The 18,696-nt window shown below is 44.1% G+C and overlaps 1 protein-coding gene across 1 annotated transcript in view; it reads left to right on the top strand.

The window, feature by feature from the left end:
- Nucleotides 1-18,696, top strand: part of MED14 (mediator complex subunit 14) — a 157,993-nt gene that overhangs the window by 57,901 nt on the left and 81,396 nt on the right. Inside the window, 3 exon segments of the mRNA XM_030202340.1 lie at nt 8,320-8,449; nt 9,204-9,354; nt 14,341-14,452. Coding sequence (XP_030058200.1) covers nt 8,320-8,449; nt 9,204-9,354; nt 14,341-14,452 — 393 coding nt within the window.

The following is an 18,696-nucleotide window of genomic DNA, read 5'->3' as shown; positions in this document are numbered from 1 at the left end:
GCAGTTATTTATAAGTACATATATAAGTACATAAGTAATGCCACACTGGGAAAAGACCAAGGGTCCATCGAGCCCAGCATCCTGTCCACGACAGCGGCCAATCCAGGTCAAGGGCACCTGGCAAGCTTCCCAAACGTACATTCTATACATGTTATTCCTGGAATTGTGGATGTTTCCCAAGTCCATTTATTTATTTAAAAAAACTTGTACCCCGCTTAAACCTAAACAACTAACAGGAAAAAAAAACCCCCATACATAATAATAAAAAAAAATCACAAACACACAAACATAAAATGCACTGTTATCCCCCCCAACAAGTCTCTTAAAAACAATAACTGCTACTGCCTGTTATTATCAAAGAGCAAAAAAAACTTGGATTTGTTCTTTGATTGCTTCTGTAAGCATCAGGCTCAGTTTGCAGCTGTTCCATTGCTCTCTTGTTTCTTTGAAGTGAGATGTTTGGTAGTTTTGTTTTATGAGAGAAAGATTGGCTGATTGTGGACTGCGAAGGTCCTTACTTAAGGTGATATCATCAAACCAGTGGTTCTCAGTTTCCATCTGTTAGCAGGAGAGCATAAATTCGTGAGTCTGGACTGGTCTGGAGGAATTCAAGGAAAGAAAATTAGCAGGTGAAACCTAATTACTCCATAATGCCTTTGTACTTAAGAGTATTGAGCCCAATTCTAGAGTTTGTACATCCCAAAAGGATAGAATTGTGTAGGGATGTGGAACAGCAATCTTGGAAACTTTCGAAGCAGTCTGGCTTTCAGGATAATTCCTAATTAATATGCATGAGATCTACAACCTATCCTGGACAATACTACCCTCTCACAGGTCTTGAGTGGGTAGCCCTATTTTGGCATACAAACAGCCCCCTAGCCTCAGATGGATACTTGCCAGGAACCACAAACTGCACAGTGGCATCCAGTCAGAAGCTAGACCCTGCCATAAGCTCAGATGCCAACTCTGTCCCCCCTATTCACCCACAGGACTCAACATCATCAACTACAACATCTGGGGCTGATTCACCTGCTCTTCCTCCAATGTAATATATGCCATGTTCTGCCGTCAGTGTCCTTCTGTTGTCTATAGAAGAAAAGTCCCTAAGACAAAGAATACGTGGATACAAATCTGACATTAGGAATGACAATACGCAAAATAGTTTAAAATACTTGTCATACCGGAGGAAGTGACGTCACGGAGGTGAATGGCTGCCTAGCCTGTTAGCTCCCGCACTCCCCCAACGTTAAGCAGCACCAAAAGCGCCATTCGCAAAAAAAAAAAATAGACCAGCATCACATTTGGGGACGAGGTATAAATCGAGCTCCACAAAATGAGCAAAACCGCGGCGGCGGCACAGCGGGTAAGCGAAAAACCGCCGAAGAAACAAGCCGGGAAGAACCTCTCGCGCCCAGCTTCACCTGGCATGGCGGACTCGGAAGCGCCGGCTAGACACGTGGCGCCGAGCCCCGCGGCTAGAAGGGAGCATTCCCCAGCGGATTTGGCGAAATGCCTGGACGCGATTAGAGAGGAAATAAAGGCCTCCCGAGTTGAAATATTGGAGCACGTCGACGCTATAAGCCTGGACCTTAGGGAGCTGGGTGGCAGAGTAGAGACCATAGAGGAAAGGCTCGATGAACAGGAAGAGCAGCACAGCTTGATGAACTCACGCATTCTAAAGCAGCAAGAACAATATGACGAACTTAAATATAAAATGGATGACCTTGAGAACAGAGGAAGAAGACACAATTTGAGGTTCCGGGGAGTCCCCGAAAGCGGAGATATGGAAGATATCCAACTGCTGGTGAGGAACCTATGTGAAAAAATTATGGGTGAGGCCTGGGACCCTAGTGCAGCAGCCATGGACAGAGCACACAGAGTGCAGGGCCAGAGACTTGAAAATAGACCCAGAGACATACTTGTGAGATTCACCTCTTATGCATTTAAGGAGATGCTGTGGCAAAAAGCCCGGCAGCTTTCAACCCTGGAATACAATGAAGCCAGGATCTCAGTATTTCAAGACCTTTCGGTGTTTACACTGATGCAGAGAAGGGCTATGCGACCAGTGACTGAGGTACTGAACAAAGAAAAGATCGCTTACAGATGGGCCTTTCCATTTGCTATCTGCTTTGCGATCAAGGGGCAACAGTGCAGGACAAGGAAGGTGACAGATGCCTGGAAAAACCTACATGAGGCTGGGTTGACAAAGTCGGAGACGGTGCCCACGGAGATGGCGGGGACAACAAAAGCACGCATGCAAAAGTGGAAGAGAGTCCCGGTGAATGAGAAGACAGCGAGACTTCAGACTTGAAAGCACAAAGAGGACTTTGATTAAGAGTGGACTGTTCACAAGGTTTAACTTGAGGTTGAACGGAAGAGTGAATGCGTGAGAATGAAAGTTGCTTAATATGAGGTGAGCTGGTAGTGAGGAGGAGGAGGTGTTCAAATGCTGTATAATTGAATGGGGGGCACGTGTGAAGGAGGGGGACGGAACTGGGTGGGGCGTTGGCCTTCGCGGCCGCTTTCCTCTGGTTACCCATGCAATGCCAGAGGGTATTGTCTGGTGAGTGGATGTTAAAGGGGGGGGGAGGGAGGGAGGAAGAAAGTCAGAGGGGAGGCTGGGGAGGGGGGGTTGGGTATACACCTTTCTTTGAACATGCTGATAGAACAGAATTGTTAAATGGTGGGCTATAAATTTTTCACTTATAATATAAAGGGCTTAAATTCTCCTTATAAACGGCACGCCCTTTGGCGTGAACTGCGTCTCGCGCAACCACAAGTGGTGTTTTTACAAGAAACACACCTTTTAAAAAAGCATGAGAAACTATTGTACTCTAAATGCTATCCACAGGTGGTGTGTGCTTCAGATGCCCTAGGAGTAAAAAAAAGAGGGGTAGCCATAATGTTCCACAAAAATACCACAGTCCAGATCTTACACACTAGAAGAGATAGGGAGGGCAGATTCCTGTTTTTACATATTAGCTTGGAACAGGAGGAGTATACACTGGTTAGCGTATACGCGCCCAACGAAAGACAGGAGCGTTTTTTCCGGCACCTCCAGAAGGAGCTGCAGGCCTTTGCCAGAGGGAAGCTGATAGTGGCCGGGGATTTTAACGCGACCATGAAGCCTGGCCTGGATAGATCGACTCCTCCTTCCCAGATAGATTGTAGAATTGCTAGAGCACTAAATGACCTTGTTGAGGGGATGGGGCTGTACGATGGGTGGCGCTTGAGGAACCCTAGAGGGAGAGACTTTACTTTTTTTTCCCAAGTGCATCACACTTACTCCAGATTGGATTACATTTTTCTTGACAAAACGTTATCGGAAGGGGGGGAAGAATCTGAGATAGGTCATATCACAATATCGGACCATGCCCCGGTCTGGCTTGCTGTTCCTTCCCTGAAGGAGGAGGAGCGAGATAAAAGATGGACATTTAACAACAACTTGCTGCAGGATCCTGAAACAGTAGCTAGCTTTATCCCCTTACTTAGAGAGTACTTTGATATCAATCTGGACTCGGGGCCTACATTGGGTACCGTGTGGGATGCATTCAAGGCAGTCTCAAGAGGACATTTCATTAAGTGTGCCAGTCAGAATGCCAAAGTACATCGCCAGAGGCTGGTACGTTGCATGGATAGACTGGCTACACTGGAAGATAAGTACAAAATTTCAGGTTCAGTAGCTGATTATCGAAAATTACAGGAGGTGAGATTGGAAATAGCGGGGCTACATGAGGATAGTTTGAAGTTTGTGAGTGCAAGGATGAAACAGGTTCACTACGCTTGCACTGACAAACCTGGACGCCTGCTAGCTAACAAATTGAGACAGCTGAGAGCAGATCGACATATTCTAAGAATTAGAGATGCAGGGGGGGGCATAACGCACAAATCAGCACAGATAAGGGACTGCTTTGCCCAATACTATGAGAACCTCTACAGAGAGGATGCCACAGTACAGACGGGGGAAATAGAGGGATACTTACAGGCTAGGGGCCTAGCGGCTCTCTCTGATACACAAAGGAGAGAGTTGGAGGACCCAGTGGCGGTAAAGGAGGTGATAGAAGTAGTCAAAGCACTACCAAGGGGGAAGGTGCCGGGATTAGACGGCTTCACGAATGAGTTCTTTAAGGCATACGTGACGGAATTAGCGCCTTACCTGACGATGATAATCAATGCTGTCAGGGAGGGGGCACCGTTCCCCAGGTCTATGATGGAAGCATGGGTGGCGGTAATACCAAAACCAGGCAAGGATCACATTGAATGTGCCTCATATAGACCCATTTCGATCTTGAATACAGATGTCAAAATCCTGGCCAAGGTGCTGGCTAACCGTCTGGGGAGGGTGCTCCCCAGTTTGATCCATCCGGACCAAGTGGGATTCATAGCCAAGAGACAGGCCATGGATAATATACGCCGCACAATAGACCTTATATACACAACGCAGAAAAAAGCAAGGCCCGCAGTGCTACTCGGTCTGGATGCAGAGAAGGCGTTTGACCGGGTGCACTGGGGGTATTTAGATAGGGTCCTGCATAGAGTGGGAATTGGACAGCATTTTAGAGCCTGGATCCAGGCCTTATACTCCTTGCCGAGGGCTTGTGTGCGAGTAAACGGGGGGAATTCAGTGACATTCGCTTTGGGGCGTGGAACTAGACAGGGGTGTCCGCTGTCTCCATTACTGTTCGCCCTGGCGATGGAACCTCTGGCAGCAGCTATACGTGAGAATAACGATATCACTGGAGTGCAGGTAAGAGGGCAGGAGTATAAAATTGCGCTATTCGCAGACGATGTGCTGCTGTCACTTACCAACCCATTGGTCTCCTTGCCTAACTTAATGAAAGAAATAGGGGACTATACACGGGTCTCGGGTTACAAATTGAATGCCAGCAAGTCTATGGGCTTGGCTGTGGGGGTCCCACGGGGATTGATGGAGACATTGAGGACATCTTTTGCATTTAAATGGGAGAAGAATGCAATATGTTACTTAGGAGTCAAGATCACGAATGACCTATCAGGCCTTTTTGAAGCTAATTACCCAGCTCTGAAGAGGGAGGTGCAAACAGACTTAGACAGATGGGCTAATATGGGATTGTCGTGGTTCGGGAGGATCGCGGCGATTAAGATGAACATCTTGCCCCGTCTTTTATATTTATTTCAGGTTCTTCCATTACAAATACCCCGAGCCTTTTTTTCTGGTCTCCAAGATAGGTTGATCCGCTTTATTTGGAATCAGAAAAGACCAAGGTTATCACGGGCTCTTCTTTACAAAAGTAGAAGGCTGGGGGGGCTGGGTGTGCCAAATCTGTTCTGGTACTATTGTGCAGCACAGACCAGAGCGGCGGTGGACTGGTTTAGGAAAGATAGTTATAAATTGTGGATTGACATTGAACAGGATTTAGTGGGATCACGGAAATTAGCTCATTTAATGTGGCTACCTCAGAAATATAGGGGAAGAGTTGACATGTTCCCGCCCACAGTACAGGCCACGTTCTATTACTGGGATCTTATGTTCATAGAACGTCAACCACCGGTATCGGGCTTAGCTCCCATAGCAGAAAACCCAATGTTTGAGCCAGGCATAGGAAACAACACCTTCAGGAGATGGGCAGATCAGGGACTGGATTTGCTGGGACAGATGCATCAAGAGGAGAAAATAGTGCCTTTTGTACAGCTGGTGGACGATTTTGGGCTCAGGGAAACGGATCACTATGCTTACACACAAGTACAACACTTTTTGACAGCACAGGCATACAAAAGTAGTCTGAAGCGGGATACGCACCCACTGGAGGAAATATGTGTAGACTCTAAGATCGAACGAGGGCTGATATCCTTCTTATACGCACAGTTGATGGCTACTGCCAGACCATATGTACAACATAGGAGGAGGTGGGAGCAAGAACTACATTTCACATTACCGGAGGCGGACTGGGTCACACTGGAGAAAAAGATTTTGAAATCAGCTCGAGCAGTGAATATGCAAGAGAACGCTATTAAAGTAATGTATAGATGGTATCTGACCCCGGTTCGATTGCACCACATGTATGCTAAAGTGCCTAAGGAATGTTGGAGAAACTGTGGGGGAGAGGGGACAATGGGGCACATTTGGTGGTCTTGTCCCAAAGCAAAGGCTTACTGGAAGGGGATACAAGCACGTACTCAGAAGTGGGTAGGTAAATCTGTGAGGTGGCATCCTCTAACCTTTTTATTTGGGCAGCGACCAATGGGTTTCACCTCAGATCAGTGGCTTCTGTTGAGAGGATCTCTGCATGCAGCCCGTTTGAATTTAGCACAACACTGGAAGTCACCTTTAGTACCCTCAATGGTGAGGTGGAACACTAAGGTGCGCTACATATGTGAAATGGAGAGATTGACTGCCCAGAGAGCTAAAACACTGCCTGCATGGGAAAGGGTGTGGGAACCCTTTCTAAAAAATTGTTCAGACTAATCAGTATGATGACAGAGCATTCGGGAAGGTGAGGGGGGAGGGGGGAGGGGCAGTAGGATAAGGGAAGTTATAAGTTTAAAAAATTAAAAAAACTTGGAGTAGAATTGCTGTTTATTTTAACATTGTCATTGATTGGAAGGTATTACTGTTACACACTCATGTAAAGCTTGTTGGATTCTGTACAATTGTATTGAGTCGTGCATTGAGTGATTATTGTATTGCTTTTGCAATGTTCAATAAAGACTTCTATAAAATCAAAAAAAAATACTTGTCATACCAACCTTCTTAACAAAAAGTCAGAGTGATTTACAATCTTAAAAACCAATGGGAAAACATTTTAGCCTTCTGGGAGACTCTCTGGCCCAGATGCACTAAACGTTTTTCATCGTTAAATGAGCCCTTAAGGAAGAATTTCCTATCCTTTCCATGCACTAAAGCCTATTTTTCGACGGCAGTAGCAGCTAACGAAACTGGAATGCAAATGAGAAACTACCATTGAAATGTAGACAATTCGGAATGCACTAACCATACCGATGATAGCAACGATTCACTTACCACCAGAAATTTAACGTCAGCTCAGACCTGTCGTTAAAGCCTGAGCTGTCATCTCCCCACTGCCCCCTGCACGATGAAAAACCAAATTGCTGGCATGTTTTAAAAGAAAAGTGGCTCCCTGCTTCCCTGTGCCCCCCCCCCCCCCGAAGTCCCCGCTGCTCCCCGCTGCTCCGTTTGTGAAATAAAAGCTTTTAAAAATTAAACCTTTGCAGTTGCTGGGCTCCCCCTCCCTTCCTGTGTCTCTCTTCTTTAGTCGGCAATGCTCCGCCTCCTGCCCTCCTCCACCTCCGTGCCCCACCCCCCCGATTTCGTCCCCGCCGCTCCCCCCCCCCACCGGACCCCCCCCTCCACCATAATGGCCGGTGCAGCGCCTCTCACCTATGTTTGAAGGCGCTGCACAGGATGGATCAGCTATTCTTTAGCTCTTATGTCTCCTCCGATGTCTCCTTTTTCTTCCAGTGTCCGCCCTCCTCTGACATCAGCTATCTACGTAGATAACTGACGTCAGAGGAGGGCGGACACAGGAAGAAAAAGCATGCTTTGCGCATGCTTTACGAGCCGATTACCGACGGGGATTAGTGCATCGTTCTTTCCAATACCGCACCAAACTTTTTGGGGCTGTGTTTTTGGAGCATGCTTCGTTATTTGAGATTCGGTAAAGGTTTTTACGTTTCTGATTTTTTTACGTTTGCTTGATGCATCTACCCCTCTGTCCTTAAGGTTGTCTTATTTCTACAAAGGAAATTCAAACTGCTGGAACGCGTCAAAAAGCTCAACTCTGTCACCCTAGTCCTGAATAGAGTCAGTAGATTTATGGCTCACTATACCTGTAGGTGTGAATGCACTTAACTTTTCTTAGGCCATCCTGTGTCTCTTATGTCTCACTTACCACAGTTGTCAGCTAACCGAACTGTTCTGCTATTATCACTCACTTTCCACACCCTACCCTACACTTTTCAATGCTTTTTCTGTATCCGCCCCCTCCCCCACTGCATCTTCATATCCTTAAAAGCTCATGCCTCAATAAATTGGGAACCACTGGACTAATCAAACCTGGTCCTGGAGGCACCCCAGCCAGTCAGGTTTTCAGGATATCCACGATGAATATTCATGAGAGAGATGTGCATGAGGTGGAGGCGCAGTGCATGCAAATCTTTCTCATGAATATTCATTGTCGATATCCTGAAAACCTGACTGGCTGGGGTGCCTCCAGGACCAGGTTGGGAAACCAATGGGTTAGCCTGTAAGGTGTCATCTGTTCATTTTGGAGTTGCAAGAAGTCTGATTTGGGGCGGTTCTTCCTTAAGTCTTTTCTCCAGATTCCTTCTGCTTATCGCTTCAGTTGGAAGTGTTGTACTCACAGACACTAATGTTGATTCGCGAGCGCTGGGGTGACCTTGTGCAGGTGGAGCACTACACAGGGAAGTGTCTTTTGCTCTCTGTTTGGAAGTAAGTTCAGCTATTACAGAAAATTTTGTGACGTTTCCTAAATATTTTTGAAATCCAGAAAATTATCTTGGTTTTGCTGATATCTGTATTTTCATTGACATAGGTGCTAATTGTGTATCTTCTTAGATTATTAAATATGTAGCACTCAAGTATTGCTAAATAACATTAAGATACCTTTTTCATCGCTTGTTTGGCAGTCAAAATAAGTCGTTAATATGCTCCTTTCTGTTTGTTTCATCCATCTTACTTTTTCCCCCACACATTCTTGCTGTAAACCACCTTGAGTGAATTCCTTCAAAAAGGCGGTAAATAAATCCACATAAATAAATAAATATGGTCAAGGTACAGTGAGATCTTGAGTCTATTGAAGCTTTGCTGCTCATAGGTCAGCAGTAGGCCATGCTATTCAGGTACAAAAATTTGAGCCCCACTGGAACATCAGTTCTGGAAAAGTTTGAATTGCAAGAGAGCTTTGGGCCTACTGCAATACCCATTGTTTGATGATGATGAGTGTAACTACATCTTTCTACTATACCCTAGTTTTCAGTGGTGGGAATTCAAGTTGACGTGTCAGTTTGCAGGACCTTTGGACTTAAATGATGGATGTTTAAACAGTGCATTTGCTCATCAGTTGATTTAACCAAGTTAATCAAAATAAGTCAGGAGTATTTAAACTGGTTTTAGTAGAAGGGTATTTTTAGCTACTGTAGTATGGAAATCTTGGCATATTGTTTCTTTAATATTGTTATTTCAGCCAACAGATCCTTGGAAGGAAAACGGGAACAGCATCTGTTCACAAGGTTACCATAAAGGTTGATGAAAGAGATAGCTCCAAACCTTTGCAGATTTCTCATGATCCTCCTCTGCCTACTTGTGAATCTAAACTAATGGAACGAGCCATGAAGGTAACGTATTTCAACATAAGCTCATGTTTTTTTTAGGAGACCTGTCTCCTGTTCTGCAAATGATGTAACTGTGGATGTAGTTTCAATCCATAATGTGGGTCTGCTACTGCACTGCACCTGGCAGTGTGTGGTGTCATAGTTCTACTACAGATGTGTGTGTATATATCAATGGTGCTATGCTTGTGCACCAACCAGGAGTGCTAGCACCTGTTTTAGTGCTATTCGTAATTTCGTACTTAGGGAGAAATTCTATAAATGTGACAAATATAGCCAATGAGTGTAAATTCCATAACGACCCAGATTCTGTTTTAGAATACTAGCCAACATTTAGGCCATATCAGTAGCAGGTATAAATACAAGTGCCTAAATATAAGTATTTTATAAACTGTGCATGTAAAAGTGTGAAATGCTCATGTCCTGGGTCTCTCCTGTCAAAACCCCTCTTGTTTTTATGCACTGTGTGACTTGTGCACTCACATTGTAGCATACAGCAGAGCTTTCACATAGCATGGACACGCGTGAATGTTCACACACGTAAGTGCTAGTATTCTATATTTAGGTACTAAGGGTATAGAATAAGGGGTTAGAGTTGAACTTTTATAACAGGACGCCTAGGTTTGGAGGTAGGATGCAAATCGCAGTCAAAAACATCCAAATAAAGGTATTACCTATTCCCTCCGATGCATGCAGCAGACCCTTACTGCTGGAAACCCTACGCCAGCTCATTAGGGTGTCCACACAGGTAACTCGCAGCCCCGGACCTTGGCTGCACCTGCTCCCTTGTTCTGACCTGTTTTTTACAGCCTGCTTCACTGACACAGACTACTCAATAATTACTGTGGATTCTTTTGGATTCATATTAGGTAAATGAGACTTTTATTAGGGGTTCACTTCAAACAGAGAGTGTATAAGTCATTATTGTCTTAGAAACATAATTATTAAGATATATACACAATGATTAAGCTTTATAGCTAAAGAGAAACAATAATACCTATAAAAGAAACAATCATTACATCACTGGTCATTAATTACTACATCTAAGAAAAGCCAGGAGTCTCTCGACCAGGAAAAGCAATAATAAACAATCATAATATACATACATTACTGGTCACCCATCACCCAGGCTTTTTACATCCGCTGAGAGAAGCCCCTTTTTCAGCGAAGCCAGAGTCTCGTAACCAGGCATTTAGGTTCCTATGCGGTGCGTCCGCCCATAGGTGAGTTTCTGGCTTCACTGTTCAGAGCTCCCATTTTTATTAGGCTTAGAACTCATTTTCAGAGTTAAGGAAAACTACAGAATGCTTGAGACATGTGGGAATGCGGTCACATGCTTCTCCGTCCAGGTAGCCAGCCTGGACTCGAAACATGCTCCATCTCCCCTCGCACATAGCTGTGTCTTATCTTCTTACACATTCCAAATCATTTTCACATGAACAGAATTATACACTTTAATAAGAGAGTGCACTGTCACTCAGAGTTGAAAAGCAATCTTTAAAATCCTTTACATCCCTCTGTACAGCACTGGTTTCCCAGGCTCTTCGAAAAAAGCAACTCATGCCCCTGGAGTGGGGACATACGAGAGCGGAGGAGGAGCCACAACAGAAGGGAAAGAAGGGCCCAAACAAACTCACCTCGACAAAGAAAAGACAACTAACAAAAGTCCACTGAACACCAAATACAGAAGACCCATTCCAAACAATCCAAGTGGGCTACGTCAATGCCAGCTCCGCTGTAAATAAAACAGCAATACTAATAGACTGGATCATGTCAGAAAACCTCGACCTACTCTTCCTCACTGAAACTTGGACCCTATAATCCTATACCTGTGCCCTCCAGGATACAAAATCACACACTGGACCAGAAAAGAAAAGAGAGGCAGAGGCATAGCACTAATCTATCTATCGGTCCCACTTTACCACCGAAACCACTGCCGAGTCCATAACACCTCAACTTGAAATTGCCTCAATCAGAATCCACAACAAAACCCTACGTGATCATGTGAATGGTGTCTTGTTTTACAGACCTCCAGGTATTTGGAGCGAAGGCCAGACCAACTTCATGGACTTCATTTCAAACACATGTGTAACCAACTCCAATACACTAGTACTAGGAGACATCAACCTTCACTTAGAAGACCCGAACTCTATCAGCGCAAGAGAATGCGATCTCAAATGGCCACAAATGCAAGCAACCCACATCAAAGGACACACACTTGATCTCATCTCACACAAACTCTCAACAGACCAGAACCTAACAATAACAAATACGAAATGGACAGAGACACCCTGGGCCGACCACTACAAACTAAACTTATCCCTACATTGGCGGAAGAAGGGTATACAATGAATACTAGAACACACATCCTACAGCACAAGAGGTCAAGTAGACACGAAAACATTCTGGCAACTAATATACAATAACGAATGGGCAACACAAACAGACTGTATATACTACCTCATAGAACGGGACAAAAGATGCAAAAGCATACTGGATGAAATTGCACCCTTACGAACAAGAACCCCACGCAAGCATAACTCAACACCATGGTTCAACGATGAACTGAAAAAGTTAAAAACACAAACCAGGAAACTCGAACGAGCATGGAATAAAACAAAAGATGAACATACACTGAACACATGGAAACAAATACAAAGAAAATACAAGTACGCAATAAGACAGGCCAAAAGATCATACTATAAAACCAAAATAGGGACAGATAACAAAGACACGAAGAAATTATACCAACTCGTGAACAAACTCCTAGACTACTACTTCTACTATTTAGCATTTCTATAGCGCTACAAGGCGTACGCAGCACTGCACAAACACCAACTTGATCACTACCATGAATACAGACATCCCATCTGCAGATAAACTTGCAAAGTACTTCAATGAAAAAATTGTAAACTTATGCAACACACTACCTCAGAACAACACCGACATTGAAAACTTCCTTAATGAATTGGACCCAACCATTGGAGAATACCCGGCAGATCGGACCTGGTTAAACTTTGCCCTCCTTACCGTCGAAACAGTTACCCAGGCGATTAGTAGGTTTTCCAACACTCACTGTAAACTAGATACCTGTCCCAGCTAGCTAATGAAATCCACCCCTGACCGCTTCATAGCAGACCTCACATCCCACCTAAATTACATGCAAGCCTCTTTCCTAAGGAAAATGGCAATATCCTACTCACCCCAATACCAAAAGACGCCAAGAAAAAAACAAACGAAATCACTAACTGCCGTCCAGTAGCATCTCTCCCGTTGGTGGTCAAACTGATGGAAAGCATGGTAACCAAACAACTTACAGATTACATAAACAAATTCTCAATATTACACGAATCACAGTCAGGCTTTCGCCCCCTCCACAGCACAGAAACAGTATTACTCACTCTTCTAGCCAAATTCAAGCAGAAAATAGCAACAGGCAAAAACATCCTTCTCCAATTTGACATGTCTAGTGCATTCGACATGGTAAACCATAATATATTAATACGATTACTAGATAAGTTCGGGATTGGTGGAAACATACTGGATCAAGGGCTTCCTAATCACAAGAACATATCAAGTAAAATCAAATTCAAACATATCATCACCGTGGAAAGCAAACGGTGGAGTACCGCAAGGATCACTGCTATCACCGATCCTATTCAACTTAATGATGACCCCACTTGCCAAGTCCTTATCCAACCATGGCCTTAACCCTTTCATATATGCAGACGATGTCACAATATACATTCCTTATAAAACCAAACTGACAGAAATCACCAACGAAATCAAGCTCAGCCTGAACATCATGGATTCATGGGCAAATGCATTTCAACTAAAACTCAATAAAGAAAAACCTCATTGTCTCATCCTCTCATCCCAACACAGCGCGGACATCCCCACAAGTATCAATACCCCAGATCACACCCTTCCTATCTCAGACAGCTTGAAAATCCTCGGCGTTACAATGAACCGTAACTTAACACTAGAGAGCCAAGTGGCAGCCACAACAAAGAAAATATTCCACTCAATGTGGAAACTGAAACGCGTGAAGCAATTCTTCCCGAGGGAAACATTTCGCAACCTGATTCAATGGTACTAAGCCACTTAGATTACTGCAATGGAATTTATGCGGGATGTAAAGAACAAACCTTAAAGAAACTTCAGATCGCTCAAAACACGGCAGCTAGGCTTATATTTGGTAAAACGTGATTTGAAAGTGCAAAACCCCTCCGCGAAAAACTACACTGGCTCCCAATCAAAGAACGCATCGCCTTCAAAATCTGCACACTGGTTCACAAAGTCATCTACGGAGAAGCTCCGAGTTACATGACAGACTTGATCGACTTACCAATTAAAAATACATCCGAATCAACATGATCTTATCTAAATCTGCATTACCCAAGCTGCAAAGGACTTAAATACAAAACAACTTACGCATCTAGTTTTTCCTACATAAGCACACAACTGTGGAACGCATTACCAAAAGCCTTGAAAATGACGTACGACACCTAAACTTGCGGAAATCACTAAAAACCAACCTGTTTAAAAAGGCATACCCTACTGATCCAACTTAAATGCTTAATCTCTGCAACACAACCAAACTAAAGCACGTAATGGGCATAGCACAACTCTTCAGTTCTCCGATTCCCTGATGTGGCTGTGCCACATGAACTTGATCTTACCACAACATCACCCTGTATTTGTTCACACCGGAGCCTGCAAAGGCCTCTCTGGTACTATGTAAGCCACATTGAGCCTACAAATAGGTGGGAAAATGTGGGATACAAATGTAATAAATAATTAAGTGTGACTTAAATGCCTAAAACAGGTTTGTAAGATGACTCTTATTGTTCATTTACTTCAAAATATATTTATTCAGTACACCTGGCATGGAGAGAAATCATACAGTCTGCACCCGTTCTTAAACAGGTGTGAACAGTGTGTGCATATCTCAACTGATCATCTTAATTGCTCCGTGTTTTATTTTAACAGATCGATCATTTGTCGATTGAGAAGCTGTTGATAGACAGTGTTCATGCTCGATCTCATCAGAAACTTCAGGAGCTGAAAGCCGTTCTGAAGAGTTTCAATCCTAATGACAACTGTATGTTGCTTATGTTCAACTTCATAAAAGAGCTGTTTGTAATTATCGTTGTCAGATGATTCACATTGCCTAGACCAGACTGTGAACCTGTCCTCACTTTGTTCCATTCCATGTAGTTTTCATTTCCTTAAGAGAGGCAGGATTACATTGCTATGCACCCAGTGGCTTAAAAGCAGGATGAGATCAGTTTTTATGAGGTAATCCTACTAAAATGTTTTTCTTCCATTTTCTTGTAGGTCAGTGGTGCTCAATTCTTGGTCCCTAAAATCCCCCCCTATTCCACTCCCCCCCCCCCCCACAAAAGATAAGTCTGGTTTTCAGGATAACACAAGAAGCTTATTAATCTGGTTGTTAGATCAAAATGTGTGCAAATGTATTATAAATATTAATTGTGCATGTCCTGAAAATCAGATTTATTTGGGTGCATCAGAATCTTTTCTGCAGAACTATAAAATATGGCCACAGCAACCTACCATTTTTGGCAAGAGGTCAATGTTTTTTCAGTTCCTGTTTTGTTGACAGCACATTATGCAAGGAACAGATAGCATGGGAGTAGGCTTCAGTGCAAGCTTAGAAGGTATGATCTTGACCCATTTCCTGGTGGATCTGCAGTGACTGATATTAGCTAGAGTCCTGTGGGTGTAGAATGCAAATTATTTGTATTCTTTAAAAACTACACTATAAAATCTTTTTAGAGAAAATACACCAAGCTGAAAATGTGTAATACCTAAGTAAGCAAATCATGATATAAAAAAGAAATACTGGAAAGCCAGCACATTTTGAAATGACTTTTGAAAAACTGATGAGGAAATTTTGTACACGAGATCTTTTGAACCCAAAGTTTCTGTCAAGGTATTCAGCTCATTCAGAAGCATAAACTAATTGATCAAGCAAAACCCTGGAACATGTTAATAGGAGCTGATAACTTCCTATACACTCCATCATAACAATAATGGAAAAGCTTAACTGCATTTTCTCAAGTTGTGGAATGAATTTGTTATATTTTTACATTTTAATGTGTGTTTTTACCACACTCACTTCACAACACTGGTGCATCTCTCTTTAACATAGATTTCACAATACAAATAATGCAAGATAGATTACATTTGTTAATGGTGGTGTTAAAGTTAGTTAATCACTACTTTAAGCACGGACATATAACACACATTAGTATAGTATATTGGCTGGTACGACTGATAACTCTCAAGGAAATGCGGTTCTTAATATGATTTTTCTCGCAAGTTAGCTGTTGCATTAAATTAAAGTCCAAAATGATCCTTTCCATAATGTTGCTTCCCTCCGTCCATCAACTAGCAGGTGGAGATAACTGAAAACTGAGCTGACGTATCTCTCTTGGCATCCAGGGCAACTCCTCAGTATTTTCTATCTCCAGCAGGTGGATGGACACACTTTTCAGCCTCTGGTTCTGAGTGATTTGCTCCTGGCTTAGTTGGTCAACCTGTCCCCAGTTGAGCTTTGCAGGTACTTGTGATCTGGATTGGTCACTGTTGGAAGCAAAATACTGGGCTAGATGGACCATCATTGGTCTGACTCAGTATGGCTATTCTTATGTTCTTATGGCTTGCGTCTGGAGTAGAGAGTTGCACGGGGACAGAAATCTAACATGTCCCCGCCCATCCTCGCCGTAAGTTATCTCCTCCATCCCAGCCCCCTGTCTATTCTGCCCCTGCCGCACTGCATTGCAGTCACCTTGCCCCCCCCCCCCACCCAAGAAAGAGATCTGCATGAAATATTTTTATTATTTTGACTTATAAAAACCACTTGTCCCTGAAACATGCTCAAAACTGAATAATCCATTTGTACAAAAGAGATGAGGTGATGATGTGATTCTATGTGCCCCAATGAAAGGAGAGTTTAATTTTACTTCCAATCTTTCTTTATAACACCAGGCTTCCCAAGGCAGATTACAACAGATTACAACCCCTCTTCTCAGGTCACTTCACTGGCTTCCAATCCGTTACCGCATTCAGTTCAAGCTCCTCCTTCTTACCTACAAATGTACTCAATCTGCTGCCCCTCACTACCTCTCTACCCTCATCTCCCCTTATGTTCCCACCCGAAACCTCCGTTCACAGGACAAATCCCTCCTCTCAGTACCCTTCTCCACCACTGCCAACTCCAGGCTCCGCCCATTCTGCCTCGCCTCACCCTATGCCTGGAACAACCTTCCTGAGCCCCTACGTCAAGCCCCCTCCCTGCCCATCTTCAAGTCTCTGCTTAAAACCCACCTCTTCAATGCTGCCTTCGGCACCTAACTCTTACCTTCAGGATATCTGGACTGCCTTCGGCACCTAACTCTTACCTTCAGGATATCTGGACTGCCCCAAATTGACTGCCCCCATCGTATCGTCTACTCACTTGTCCTTTAGATTGTAAGCTCTTTGAGCAGGGCCTGTCCTTTTATGTTAAATTGTACAGCGCTGCGTAACCCTAGCAGCGCTATAGAAATGTTAAGTAGTAGTAGTAAGATGAACCCATCAGTAAATAGGATATCCTCACTGAAATCTGGCCATGTATTACTGTATTGTATAGAACAGTGTAGAAAAATGAGCACAAAATACAGCCTTTATTGGTGCTGTTTCTACCAGCAGTAATTTTTGAAGCTGTTTTAGTGATACTCAGTTTTTATTTCGTGATATTTCTAATACATATGGGAAGCTTTCAAATAAATTAAAATGCTGTCAAATAAGTTAAAAAAAAATTTTTTTGTCCTCCACATTTTAAGACAGTGTCTAGCCAACCGGAATAGCTTTTGACTTTTTACAGATGGACCACACATAGGCAGTCCCTTATTTCTAATAGTCTTTTGCTATTGTTTTCAATAGTGAACCAGTATGGCGGCAATCTCCGCTTACTGGCTTCAGCCGTATATAATGGGAGTAGAGCCTAGTGGTTAGAGCACTGAGTTTGACAACCAGAAGTGGCTGGTTCAAATCCCACTGCTGCTCCTTTTGATCTTGCGCAAGTCACTTAAACCTCCATTGCCTCAGGTACAAACCTAAATTGTCAGCCCTCCTGGGACAGAGAAATATCCAGAGCACCTGAATGTAACTCACCTTGAGCTACTACTGAGTAAGGTGTGAGCAAACTCCAAATAAATTAATTAATAAAAATAAAGGGCTAGGTAGCCTAGTACTGTCTCCTGTTCTCAATCTAACCTCCTTGCTCCTTACCAATCTTTTTTTCCTTCCTCCCTGCACTCACACTCCCACCCTTTTTACAGCCCCCTTTCTCCCACCCACGTACACGACTGCATCCACCTCCCTTCCAGCCCTGGGTGCCCTCCCCGCACATACCTCAAGGCACCCTGGTGGTCTAGTGGCTTCTTTGCTGACCGCTGCTACTGATGATCCTCTCGCTGCCACTTGTTTAAAATGGCTGCCGAGACTTCAAGCAGTGGCCTCGCAAGACTCCTGCTGAATTCTCGGCAGCCATTTTAAGCAAGTTGCGGCAGCAAGAGGATCAGCGGCAGCGGGCAGGAAAGAGTAGGGATCTTTCCTGCCTTGAAGCAAGCCACCAGGGTGCCTTGAGGTACTTGTGGAGAGGGCACCCTTCGGCTCGGGGGAGGGAAAGCAAAACTCAGTTCGATTTTTCGGTTCTGCGGGAACCCCATGGACCTGGAGGGGATCCCTGCGGGATTCCCGCTATCCCTGTTCCCGTCCAGCTCTCTAATCTGGAAATCTTCAGATCCCTGTCTCTAGTGCTCTGTGAATTTACTTCTCCCTTCCCCCCCCGCCCCCCTTCACCTCTCCCATGTTTCTTGTGGAGCTCTCCTTTTCCAGCATAACCTTAAAAAAGAAAAAAAAGAGGAAAAAGGTTTACTGGAGAGCATGGGACAGAGTATCTGTTCTTAGAACTTGGAGGGAGCAGCCGGCAGTGGTAAGTCCAGCTAAAGTCTGACTCGGAAACACTTGGAAGGCTGCAAGTTAAACTTGGTGCAGGGGAAGGATCTTGACTCTCCACTTGGGACTGCATTGTGCTGTACTGCTTGTGACCGTCGGGGTGAGCAGCGACTCCTGTGGAGGCAGTTAAGTGGTGGTCCTGCAATGGGAACTACTGGCCGGCATTGCAGTGCTGCAAGCCAGCAATTCTGCAGTATGTGGAGGAAATGGATGACGGCAGCACATTTTCAGATTTGGCACACCATACAAGTATGCTGAGGACTTTGGGCTCTCTGGCAGGGCCACTGCACAATTTGATGCAGGAGAGCGCGGGAACAAGTG

Source organism: Microcaecilia unicolor, chromosome 4 (assembly GCF_901765095.1).
Source record: "Microcaecilia unicolor chromosome 4, aMicUni1.1, whole genome shotgun sequence".
In the NCBI taxonomy this organism is placed as follows: Eukaryota; Metazoa; Chordata; class Amphibia; order Gymnophiona; family Siphonopidae; genus Microcaecilia; species Microcaecilia unicolor.
Note: the sequence above shows the minus strand (reverse complement) of the source record. Positions and strands in the feature narration are given on the sequence as shown.